The 14,025-nt window shown below is 38.9% G+C and overlaps 1 protein-coding gene across 1 annotated transcript in view; it reads right to left on the reverse strand.

Moving 5' to 3' along the window:
- The window catches only part of LOC111868658 (CUE domain-containing protein 2), a gene marked incomplete in the record, with an annotated part of 48,578 nt that overhangs the window by 11,992 nt on the left and 22,561 nt on the right, over nt 1–14,025 (reverse strand). The window contains 1 exon segment of the mRNA XM_033753133.1: nt 5,488–5,667. Within this exon segment, the coding sequence (XP_033609024.1) occupies nt 5,488–5,667 (180 nt within the window).

Raw genomic sequence — 14,025 nt, forward strand, 5'->3', positions numbered from 1 at the left:
CCTGATCTAGACAATCGGCTCAAAGATGGCGGTAAGGTTGTCAGCCTTATGAACTGGCTGCACTTTACTCCCCAGGAAAATTATTTAATTAATTCCTGGTACTCATTTCTGTTAGAGTCTGAGTAAACTCCAAGGCCTAGTGCGGCTGGAAGGATCACGTCAACTGAACAAAAATCCAATGACCCCATCGGGATTTGAATCTGTGACCTTCTGGCTTGTAGTGTAGCACCTCAACCACTATGCTGCCGCGTGGCCACCCATTAAAGTGTGGCAGACTTAAATTATTTGGGAACATCACTAAAAAAATCAAAATTGTATTCATAAAGAAATTAGCAGCAGTGGAATTCTAGCTGCCACTGAGTTCAGAATCTTACCTTCCTATCTTGTATCCTAAAGAGTACAAGATATATAATATACAAAACTATAACGCTGCCTCTTGTTTTGTATGGGTGTAAAACTAGGACTCTCACATTAAATGAAGAACAGATACTGAGGGTCTTTGAGAACAGGGTGCTGAGGACAATATTTGGACCTATGAGGCAAGATGTGAGAGGAGCTTCATAAATTGTACTCTTTACCATTTTTAGAATCATCAAATCATGGAGACAGAGATGGTATGGAATGCAGCACACAGAGAAAAGAAAAGTATACGAGGTTTTGGTCAAAACCATTGGAACACCTACATGCAGTTGGCAAGATAATATTAAAATGGATACTAAAGAAACAGAATAGGAAGATGTGAACTATATTTATCTGGCTTAGAACAGGAACCAGTGGAAGGCTCTTGTGAACATGGTAACAAAACTTTGAGTTCCACAAACTGCTAGGAGTTTTTTTTTTCTGTTGGCAGAGAATGTTCAGCAACAAAGACTTCCAGTCTCAAGAATGTTACATTATGTCACATTACACTGTTTTCCCTTGATCCAAAGTTAGAATAACTGTAGGATACAAAAATATACATACAGTACAACTGAAGTTTTCCCATACAAAAACCCAAGAAAACATGGTGGCTACACATAAGGCTATTCAAAAATACTGCAACAGATTTGATCAATGCATTGCCAGGCAGCAGCTCTGTAAACATGGTCCAACATACAACAATGGAGAAAGCTGTTTTTTCTGTGTTCACAGTGATGTCACACAACAGTAGGTAGTGACCACATGACGTGTTTCCTGTGATGCATGTCTGTTCTGTGGCTATATAAGTAAGAGACCAGGAGGGTTCACAGCAGTTACGAGTAGCAGTAGCTGCAGAAGCACATGAACAAGCAAGCAAGCAGTAAGCTTGAGGAGTACACAAGAGTACAGGAAGTCAGTCTGTGAAGATTTAATGTGATTTGAAGACTTTATGTGTGCTATAGTGCAGTGAAATTGGGAGTGTGTGACTTAGAGAGACTCTTGTAGTTCCTGTCTTATAAATCCATGAAGGCTAGTGGAGACAGACTGAGAAGATTAGTTTGGAGTGACTGTAAACTGTCGGTCAAAAAACCCAAAATTAACAGCCATGGAGATTTGTTGTTGTGCTGACCACGTGACACCCTGTATCTGCTAAAGTTGGCACTAACTTCTCTGACAAGCTGCAGTCATTCGGTTGGTATAGTTCGCTTGCAGACTAAAGTTTGTTTTTCATTGTAAATTGTGTAAACAAGTGATAATGCTGTAATAAGTGTGATAAAGAGAAGTTGTAACTGAAGTGCTAATAAATCCAGTCATCTGAACTAGAACCCATTATTTTTGTCACACATACCCCCATACAATACATCCACTTAAAACATCAATACTGTCTACTTACGCTATTTACACAGCCTTTAAATGGATAAGTAATTTTTTAGACAACAAATATTCATTGATAGAGAAAAACGAGTGTGTTTAAGTACCATTTCAGTGCTATTTTAATAATTCATTCACAAGACTTTCAAGATCAGATGGAAGATTACTGAAAATTCTGATCCCAGTATAATACGTTGTTTTCTGAAAGTATGAGAGGTTAACAGTTGATTTATGAAGATAGTGCTAGTGTCTTGTGTTAACACTGTGTACATCTGTTACTTGTGAATGAGAACTGTGCTAATACAGTAAACAATGAGCAATTCGTACCCCATGACAAGACAGACAGAAGAATTATATGTGATACTTCCAATGATACAACATGGTACATAATCCATAATATTTACAATTATATACTTCTTTTATTCAACTACATGCTTCAGTCTAATTGGCCATCTGTTTTCTATGTAACATATTTTTTGTACCCACTGGCCAAAATTTACTATTTAATTCTAAAATTGATAATTGTGATTTTATGAGGAGTTCTGAAAACTGTCAATGGTTAAAATATTATAAGATAGCATTAAAATTGATACCATAAAGTCATGCGTCATTTGTTTATATTTCCAATATTATAAGATGTCACATTAAATATGCCGCATGTGAATTTGTTTCCTTTGTGCTGTTTGACAGGCCATTATTCTGTGTTGACTAGGGTGGTACTCTGGAGAGCTGTTTATAACTGGGATTAGAAGCTGTAAGTTGGATGCTGATGCATTATATTCTTTTATTACCTATTGTCTGTATGAATTTTTGCTATTTTCTTAATGTTTTGTGTTTGTCAGTGATAAGCTACAGACTTGCGGCTCTTTTTGTAATTAGTTGTGATTCCTTCTAGGTTTCCTTTTGTCTGTTGTGTAATTGGCATATTTCTGTTTGCCAGTGACATTAGTTGCTATATCAATGTTTTAAACTTTGGTTTTGTATGTGTAGTTTGTACTTGGGCACTGTATGGTTGTAGTCTTTTACCTTATTGAATAAAAACACTGTTGGTGAGGTCTGTGTGTGAGTGAGGTTGTTACTGGCTTCCTGTGTATAAGGTACAGGTGGTGCTCTCTATTTGCATAATGGTTATATTTTGCACCAAATATGGACCTATCATTGTATATGTCCATGTCTCCACAACAAAGCCCTGCTTCAAAAGCAGCACAAAAATAAGGAACAAATACATTTATGAGATATCCAACAATAACTCACAACCAAACAACCTTGACAGTGTAAATGAACAATGCATGTCCTTTTAATTCTAATTTTAATTTCAACTTTTATTGTCACATGTATGAGTGACTATAGATGGGGTTTTAGATTGGTAATAGGATCTACTGAACACTTACATAATGTAACTACAAGTAACTATAGCATTATTGCTAATTCAAGCTCTTTGCAGTTCACTACAGCACACACTAATTCTTCTCAGTCTGCTGTGTCTTCACCAGTTGTTGCCTGGTTCTGGATCTCAACAGTATCCTCTGCTTCCATGCTCACATTCTTACCAAATGGCAAATGTTCCACAACTCATTGCTCCATCTGTCCTGCTTACAATGTCTCGGCACGGACCGCAGAGAAAACACCGTTCCTCTGTTGCTGTGTCCAATTGTTGCCATGCAAACATGACTGTTCGCAAAGCTGTTACTCAGTAATGTCTGTTGTTATTTTTGCTTATCTCACAGTTGTTGCCTAGCAAGAGGTCTACATGCCACAATATTTTAACCATTGACAAAGTTTAAAAACTCCTCACCAAACCACACAAGTAAAAATTTTGGAATTTAACCCTTTGACGTGGTCATTTAAATTCCGCGGCCGCGGCTCCTGCGGTAATATATTCAGCCGGCCATTTAAATTTTGCTCGAAAATTATTTATTCATCATTGTTCTTAAATTCTATGAGATAGGAACATGAAACTTTCACTAAAATGATCTTAAAAGGTGGTTTTATAACCTTACCTTATAATATGAACCCCCTTTATATCTTCAATGGAAGCAGGTTGTTTAGTATTTGAGCAGTGAATGGTACGCTTTGAAGGATGAAACTTTCACTAAAATGATCTTAAAAGATGGTTTTATAACCTTGCCTTATAATATGAGCACCCGGTATCTCGGCTATGTAAGCAGGTGACGCCTTGAAGCATTAGTCTAAACACAGCGCTGGCTCACATTCACCAAACCAATACTGCGTATCTTTACTTTTGCTTTTTTTTTTCTAACCACACTTCTGTGCGGCCCTGCCTTCTTCCCCGTGGGGGGAATACAAGTGGAAATGTCCCTCCGTGAGTCGTATATTTTGACAGATTAGCTGCAGTAAATTCAACCTTTGTGTTATCATAAGAAGGGTTTGGTGCTTCTGCGTTTCAGATTCCAACCTTTTCGGCTCCCCAGATGTCGTAGGGGTGACCACAGAATTCATGAATTTATTATAAGAACTGGCTGGTATATAGAGGAAGAAAGCAGAGCTTAGCTGGCTCAAAAAAAATAGTTATGGTCATCCCTCGAAACGACCACCAAGGTCAGTACGATAAAATGGCGTCAACTGGAGCGATAATGAGTACTTTTCCCTCCCCCACACACATCCGTATCGTCTCAGGGGGTGACCACAGTGTTCTGCCTTAAATTGTGGCGTTTTTCTCAGAACTGGGCCTTTGTACTGTGCGAAATCAATGGATAATGCGAGAATAAATTTCTGGACAACCCTATTCTAAGAATTTCAGTTGAGTGTGTCAATGTGGCCAGCTCAGGGTAATATGATATCATATACAACAGTAAACATCACGTCTCTTCTGTTTATATCTTCAAAGCAAAGAAAACACGCTTTCATAACAGTACAGCTAGAAACCGCTCGCCAGAACCACAGGAACTTTGCTGCAAGACAGGCATATGTAACGATGACTTGGCACAGATAAAGTCGTGTCTTATTTATACTCTGTTCTACTGACAACAGGCCAGCGAAAAATCTAACAATCTACAGCAAAACCATCAATTATTATGGGCGTTATAACATAGGTGTGCAGCTGAACGAAACATACACGTCGAACCCCCCCAGACGATTTAAATCCCTGACGAAACATACACGACGAACCACGGCAACGGGTTAATGTAAACATTGGCAAATGGATGGTAGAGGAAAACACTTAAATGAAAAACAAGCATATTACTCCCTCAGGATAGCTGATCAGGCTGAAACATGTAATTCAATAAAACGTATATAAATGCAAATATTATTAATTATAAACTCTTGTGTTGTGTCTAAAGTCTTGCTTATGAGACTGGAGATCTAAGGTCAAGATTAATGGTTAAAAACTTCTGAAGATAATCAACACAAAATATGAATGCCTTATCATATATTGAATTTCTGAGCTTATGACAGACTAAGCTCTTGCGAGCTGAACTGACCACTGAGGTCACCCATTCTGTACATCAAGACTGGGTACTGGGGCATGACACCATGGACTCTGGCAGATCATTACCATTGCTTTTAAGGAAAATGCTACCTCCAACTTCAGGACAGAGGACTACTTGTCTACCTTGATGATGAAAGCAGCAAGTCCTCTGAAGTGTTGGTAAGGATCTGCCAGACTATATGGCGTCACACACAAGAAGTCTGTGAGCTTCAGGTGATGTATCAGCCATCTCCTCTGTATGCAAGGCCCATGTAGCTAATGCTCACCTGTAGAACTGTGGCGTTTGAGGACAGACTCTGGCCTGCCTCCTGCCTGTGCAACACTAGCTGGGCTGCACGGGCCACATCTCCCTCTGCAATCGTCAGACAGTGTTGCACTTCAATGCTGCATGCCCCTGGAAACATCTCCTGTAGCAGGTGCACCTGCGTTGCAATGTATCCTGAGTCCTGATAAACAATAGGATTGCATGTTCTGGAGAATTGGTGACACAGCAAATTGTGACTTTGAAATGCAGCAAATATTAATTTGCATTCATTGAAATATATTACAATTAACTTCACTAAGTTTGCAGATATTCCAGATTTAATTGGAATGTTGTAATCCTGACTAATAGGTCCCTTTCAGGTGTGTTCACAACTTTGCACCGGGCCTATTAAGACTGTTTTGTCTGTCCAGCTGTATACATAAAACAAGTGGACAAATACAGAAATGATTTTAATGAAATCTGATACTGGAAAGTTTAAAATTTGTCAACACATTCAAATTATGGTTAAAACTGAGCAAAAATAATGAACAGCATACACGAAATCCTACATGAGTATAACGTATTAAGTATTTAGTAGTGACAAACGTTTCAAAGATCATTAAAGAGAGAAGGTGGGTTGTCTGATCACACCAGAAGATTGACAAAGCCTATTATTTTGATAACAATTAAACACAGCATGCTCCCACCTGAATTATAAATCTACATCTAATTAAAAGAAATATTGTCACATGTATTAGTGACTTGTAGACGGCGTTTGGATTGGTGACTAGATTTACTGGATACTCACTAGTCCTAAGTACAAGTAATTACGACACACTGACGATTACTATAATTATATCACACAAAATGAATTCTTTAACATCTGCTTACTAGTCGTTACTTGGTAGCACTTCAACTACAGAATCCTCCCTCCTCAGCCCTCAATCCTACGCAACTCTCTCGAATTGTGCCTCTGGATGTCTCATTCTCGGACTGAACTAACTTCATGTGGACCGAATATAGATCTCTCAGTCGGACAGTTCATGCTTCTATTGTTCTCTGTTGCCACAAAATGTGTGTCTATCTCTAGGCAACATGTTGATTTATGCAAGCGTATTCATTGCCGCAAAATATGTTTCAACTAGCCATTGTGTAGCAACAGATGTCTCTGCTGTACTTTTCTGACTACACACTTCCGGCATTCGGGCGTCATGTCACAATATAATTTTATGTAAGTACATACATACATTTTGAGTTTATCTGAATAGATATTTCAAATATTTAAGCTTATCATAATAAACACTTTGATGTGGGTGTTCGCATGCCACTTCTAATTTCTTCTGCCAAATGCACCTATTAGGTGTACATTGCATATTTCTGCAATCTTGTTTAAGTCTATACATCAACAGTTAGCTGTACCATCATGCTTCCATTTTCTCTCTACTATCTTCTGAACACAGAACATAAGATCAATTGAAGCTGATTTACTATGGGAGATGGGTCCATAGTGATATGCCCATTTTTCTTTAATTTATAGCATTTTCAAATTAAAATAACTGTAAAAACCAATTAAGAGAGGAACTTCATACAATATTAAAGTACATTTTAAGCATACTAAACATTCAAGTGAGCGAAAAAAAGATGGAAAATAAGAAATTAAAAGGCATGGAAAATTGTTTCAGTCTGCCTGATACTGGGGCACTATGAGACATACTATGGGCTACAGCTGAGACATAATGCAGGGTGGGGCGCAGAAACTTCCTTTTTGTGAAGACGCATTGTGAAGGCAGGGGAGGTGCAGAAAAGTGGGGATAGGCTCGGCGAACGCAGCAGTCGCGGAAATTTCTAATACCCCTCAGTAGGAAACATGAGGTGGACGAGTGAGCAGCGTGCATTCCGTACTCACTTCAGAATTAAGCCCAGAGGTCTGGTTCCCGATCGGAAATCGACTGTTCTGTGGGTAGAGAACTTTAGGACAACCGGGACTGTGGTGAAAAAATCATCAGGACGACAATGGACTGTTATGACGGCAGAAAATGTGGAGGCAGTTCGACAGTCAATTTTGAGATCTCCAAGACGCTCCACTCGCAAACATGCAGTTACCCTAGACATATCCCATCGTTCAATGTGGCGAATTCTTCACGAACATCTTCATATCCATCCCTATAAGATGGCTGTTGTGCAAGAATTGTCACCACATGATTTCCAGAACCAAATAACGACGTGCGAAACGTTATTGGAAACTTTACCCCCTGACGCACTTGTTTTCTTTAGTGATGAGGCACATTTTCACCTATCCGGATATGTCAACAAGCAGAATATGCGCTACTGGAGTGGTAACAATCCCAGAGGGCTCCATGAGAGGCCACTTCACAGTGATAAGGTGACAGTATGGTGTGCATTGTTGGAGTTATTGGCCCATATTTTTTTGAAGAAGACAATCATTCAATTACTGTCAATTCACAGCGGTATGTGGACATTATTAAAAACTTTTTTGAACCAGCTCTTGAAGAAATTCATCTAGGAAATGTCTGGTTCCAACAGGATGGTGCCACGGCCCACACAGCCTGAGCTTCGATGAGTTTTGAGGGCAAAGTTCCCCGGATGGCTCATCTCGCTTCGAGGTGACATCCCATGGGCAGCGCACTCACCTGATCTAACGCCCTGTGATTTTTCTTTTATGGGGATGCCTCAAGGCAGAGGTTTTTAAACATCGCCCCACAAACCTGCTTCAGCTGAAGAATGTTATTCGGCAGGAAGTAGCCCAAATTCCAGTGCACATGTTGGAACGTGCAGAGGGGAACTTCAGAAAACGGTTGCATCAGTGCATAGAGAATGGTGGCCACCACCTTCAAGATAGTTTGTTTAAAACTACATGATTTAAAACATTAAAGTATGTTCTTTCATTAGCTAAACATAAATTTTGTCTATCAGCAATAATTTTTCTTTTATTCACCTTCAAAAAAAAGGAAGTTTCTGCGCCCCATCCTGTATAAGAATAATTACAAAACAATGTGAATAAATTAAGTAAACTAGAATAAGGCATTTATTTTCAAATACAGAATTAAAATAATAAATAAGACTCAAAAATACATTCAGCTTACATTCATATCCTCAAAACTGACAGAAAAGGTGTAGAAATATTTCTGTTGTTCAGAGGAATGTACCACAATTGGTTTCGGTAAGGTCATTACAATATCAGACAACTCTACCACGGTTTCATCATCATCAAGATGGACAAACTTGTTTGTATTCTTCACATTGCAAAGAAAACTGATTCAAAGTCTGTTTTGGAAACAGTTCCTTTAATTTTTTCAAATAATAAACTACAGTAAACTCTCACTAATCTCGTTACAGTTAATCTGGCTCAAAATATGAACAATTCTGTTTACAGTTTAATATATACTTTAAAGAGCACATGGGATTTAGGAGCAAGAGGACTTTCAGATGGAGTTGAGGGCAGCAGGAGAGACTGCAATCATGCAAGAAAATATCCAAGATTGGCTGCATAAAGGAGACAATGGATTCCAGCTTCTTGTCTTTTTCTAGTTTTTAAATAATGGCTTTACAGTAATATTTATTTATTTTCATCAGCACTACCTATATTATTTTTTTTCTAAGTTTTCTTTCTATCTTTTAGGGCTTCTTGTCTTTTTCTAGTTTTTAAATAAAGGCTTTACAGTAACATTTCTTTTTTTTTTCCATCAGCACTTCCTATATTATTACATTTTCTTTATTTGTTTTCTAAGTTTTCTTTCTATCTTCTGCTTCATTAATTTTGGTTATTGCTTAATCCGAATTAGTGAGAGTTTAGTGTACTTTTTTCCCCCCTTTTTGATGAAAAGCTTCTGACAATGTAAGCCATATGTTTCCTTCTTCTCTGATCTTCCTGCTTCTCACTTTTCAATTTTGTCTTTTTCAGGTGTTATCAGTTGCAAATTATTGTCTCTCCTTTTGCTCTGTTTTTCCTCTTATTCCTCCTGGAAGTCCTTTAAGTGCTTATAAACTTGACTGAAGTGGCCTTCCCAATATTCTCAAGTGTAAGTCAGCACTTCTACGGTTGATGTCTCAGAGAAAATGATGTTGATGGTTCACTAGCAGTGTCATTGATCTCAGGAATGTTTGGAGGAATTTCATCTGCAGCCATGACTCACTTGTGGCAGCTGCTGGATCCAGTCTATCAGAGACAATTCAGAGCCAAAAATCAGAGACCACAAATATACAGCAGCTAAATGGAAATATTCCTGCTTCTTGAAAACTTGCCAAAATACTGGATGAAATCATTATTCATTGGAGAAGAATACTGACATTTCCAGGAATATCACAGACTGACAGAGGAACTCCAGGATGCTGATTCAGCTGGGAACAAAGCGACGCGTCATAGAAGGCTTTGAACGCAAAGTACACAGCAATATCCAATGGTTAAGTTCATGCGAACACTGCAGAGGGAATGTCAACACTGTAACTCCTGTGAAGAGTTACTGTGATTTGTGAAATGTTTCATTACATCTACAAAGTCTCCATTCATTTTCCATCCAGAATGCACTGTCACACCTAATGTTCCAGGGGAAGCAATTGTGATCATTAACTGCTTGAAGCGGACATGAGGGAACACCATAACCGACGGGATTGTGTTAGCTGCTGCACTGCTGCAGTGTCATTTGGTTACCAATGTCACCATACCAGCATATGTTGCTTAATTAACTGGTTTCACTCCTTTACCTGCAATCCAGTTTCACTGAGATTCTGCAGACAAATAGTGTAAAGGTAAAGTTGTCCCTCAGCTTAATTAATTAAGCACAATGCCATGAAGATATCAGGGGAGTTGTGGTATGTCTCCACCATTCTTGACCTTGGCACAGAGAAGTACCACTAGCAGAATTCTCATTTCTGCTCACAGCTTTTTCAAGTCTGTCACAAAGCTACAGAACACAGTGCCCACTGAAAGGCTACATCCCTCCGGCTGTCTAAATGACAAGATGTTTCTGACATGTCATAAACCCACAAAATCACTCTAACCCTGCCATTTCTTCTTTAGTCCATGTATCTAGTATATTAAGGTTACATTTTATTGCTGTTTCGTAACCAAGTTGGTGACAAGCAACAGTTTTCAGTGGGTAATTCATGTCTGAGCATTGTTAACTGATAATCTGCAAACAAAGTTGCTTGTTTTGTGACAAAGATTTGATGGCAAGCAAAATATGGCAGATCATGACTGGTGCATCAGAATTTTTTCTTGTCCATCATGTACCTGTGTGCAAATAACAGAATAAAATTACAGCTGGAAACTGTGGCTTAGATAGTAAAAGGTATCCAATTTATAAGCTACAAATAATACGCAGCATACCCATCAACCACAACTTGTAACTGACATGTATACTGTATGTTAGTGTTATACACAACAGGATGCATAACTCACAAATAAAATTTCATATATTAAAAGCTATCTTACCTTGCTACCATTTGGACTGACAGTCCCTTCTCTAGTGCTGCCTGTGTGACACTCCGTGCATCCTGCACAACTAACCTCACAGCTTCTTCCATGTCATTCTCAGAAAATGAGCCAATGGAAGTTTTCCTCTTCCTGTTTCTAGCCATGACTACAAAACAAAAACCTAATTTTGTTACTATATATTATCAACATTTTCAAGTTTTCAGTAATTTCCACCTCAGTACCTTATTACTGTTCATATTCAGTCACTCTCTTGTAATAACAATTTATCACTAATAGTTACTATAGGATTCCGACGATGGTGTATAACACACTGATATATTGGGTTTTCGGACTTTATCCATCGTCCTGGTTTTTAAGATAACTAATAAAAACACGACGTTTCGAAAACTGAATCTGTTTCCGTCCTCAGGTGAAGGAAAACACCTATTCTGTTGGGTCCGTTAGAGAGAGCTAGCCTCAATCACTGGACAAACCGATGTCACAAAACATGAAGATTATAAACACCTGAGACCAGGCTAAGTCAATGAGAGCTAATAAGAAAAAATTCATAACAAACTGTTGCAAACACATACAAGCGTGGAACTAGGATTAGATAGATCTGTAGAAATTTATGCCACGAAACCAAACTCATAACCAAGTCCATGACCCCACGGCATGGAATAGAAAGAAGGACCCAACAGAATAGGTGTTTTCATTCACCTGAGGACGGAAACAGATCCAGTTTCCGAAACGTCGTGTTTTTATTAGTTATCTTAAAAACCAGGACGATGGATAAAGTCCGAAAATCCAATATATCAGTGAATTTATCACTAGTTGACTCACTGAGGGAGTATTCAATGAAATAAGGAAAAGCAGATGGTTTTACTGACTGGCATCTCAAGTGGGGCACAATGAGATATGTCATATTTTAGTGTCTCAGTCTGACCCATGTCTGCATGTCTCACTGTACCACACCTGCACTTTTGAGGAAAAGTGACCAATTCATAACATCAAAACAATGGAATATAGGTAACCATGATGTTAATTCTGCAGCTCACAAATGCTACATTCCAGTACATGAGAAATATAAAGGTTACTATTATTTATTTTGAAAACAGAAGGAAAGAAGCTCAGATCAAGAAGTATAATTTACTTACCTTAAAACTGAAGAAGGCACATAAACACAAGTATTCTTTCTGCAAACATGTGGGGCCAACTGGCACTTCAGGTCATGAACCCACTATTGTAGCACCACTTTCTAATGTTATCACACTACTTTTAAACTGTTAATTTCTCACTGTAGACCCATCCCTCTTACACTCACCGTTAATTTCACCAAACTATGGAGTTCAACTTGCCGGTCACGGTAGCCGAGCGGTCTAAGGCATGCACTGTCTTCGCTTGCTCGGAAGCCAGGATTGTGGGTTCGAATCCCACTCAGGGCATGGATGTTTGTGTGCGTTTTTCTGTGTTTGTGTACAGGTAGAGGCCTTGCGACGAGCTGATCACTCGCCCAAGGAGTCCTACCGAATGTTTAAGATGTAGTAAAAAGTGAAACGGAGAGTTTCATGGAGGTAGGCCTAGGCCCAAATTGGGGCTGTAGCGCCACAGAAAAAAAATGGAGTTCAACTTGACAGAGGTACAGTGAATACTATATTCTCTGACACCAATAAAACTAAGATTCCTTTGAAATTATGATGATCAGGTTCATCTCCCTTTCTACAGACAGACATTCTAAGAGAATGCGCCAGTGACTGTGCAGTTGTGGCAATTCCTCCTTATGTCAAATAGAAAGTGTGAGAGATCTGAGCTATTCACAATGATGACTATGACGCAGGGTCCAAGGGTAAGCCCAGCATGCAGTGGGCAGAGTTACTCTGTTCAGTGCTTATTACTCTTGAACTGACAGTCCAAGCTACACAGTTCAAAAGTAAGCATCATAGCCTGGTTAGGCTAGCAAACATCCACCAGTCCATTCTTAAGCATCTCACGTTTACCACCTTCACCATCCAGCAACAAACGGAATAAAGGATCATACCCTTGTATCTTCAGACTTGTTTACCCTAGTTCACTCCAGGGTCACTCAATTTTACTTAATCCACACACCACCTTCGTTTTATATGTAGATTTTATCCATGTTAATAATGGCATCAAAGAGAAACTATTGTAAATATGGGTCCATAATAAAGGTAAAGCAATTGCAATTCAATAGAGCACTCTTTAAGTATTTGTATTCGCCTGATGATGTCCATATAAAATGGTCAAAACATGTTGTGATTTGAATAAAATAAATTGAATATTATACATTCTCTGTGTTGTGTTAGATGGAACATGATAATTGTTTAGTTTGATCACGGAACAGGATGCATTCCATACGAACTGTATGGTGCTTAATTGGGTCACGCTGTAGTGTAGTTGATTGAGGCACAATGCTACAGGTCAGAAGGTCACAGGATTGATTTCTGATGAGGTCACTGGATTTTTGAATTGCCCTAATCCTTCTAGCTGCATTATAACCCTGGTGTTGACTCAGCCTGTAACAGAAATGAGCACCAGGAATCTTCCTGGGAGTGAAGGGTGGCTGGCACATAAGGCTAACAACCTTACTGCCATCTGTGAACCGGCTTTCTGGAAAATGTGGGAGCCTTGATGTCTCACAACCCTATTGGCCTCCATGGCCTCTTACAAGGACAAATTTTACCTTTTCTTATGGTGCTTAATTATACAAAAGGACAATTTTACATTTTTCCTTTACAGGCAAGTATCTAGCGAGATAAATCATCCACTGTATATGATTAAAACACCCATTTTGACAACTCAGACCAAATTCACTTAAAATAAAATGCCTTCCAAACAAGCATTGTAACAGTTAAATGAGAACATTCGTACAGATGGATTCTTCTTATTGTGGTCTTCTGGGATGTGATCACATAATCTCATATGTGGACACAGTGTTTCAGGGGAACATGCTGTCTCTGTCTTCAGGGTCTCTGCATGGGGATGCAGTTAGGTTAGAGAGTTGTTTCGAAAAGGGTACTGACTGAGTTGCACATGAGACAGAGAAAGAGAGCAGAGACAGAACCTGGTCCTGACAGTACTTGTGTTCTGCACATACATGTAGCATGC

The sequence above is a fragment of the Cryptotermes secundus genome, unplaced genomic scaffold (genome assembly GCF_002891405.2).
Source record: "Cryptotermes secundus unplaced genomic scaffold, Csec_1.0 scaffold791, whole genome shotgun sequence".
Classification (NCBI taxonomy): Eukaryota; Metazoa; Arthropoda; class Insecta; order Blattodea; family Kalotermitidae; genus Cryptotermes; species Cryptotermes secundus.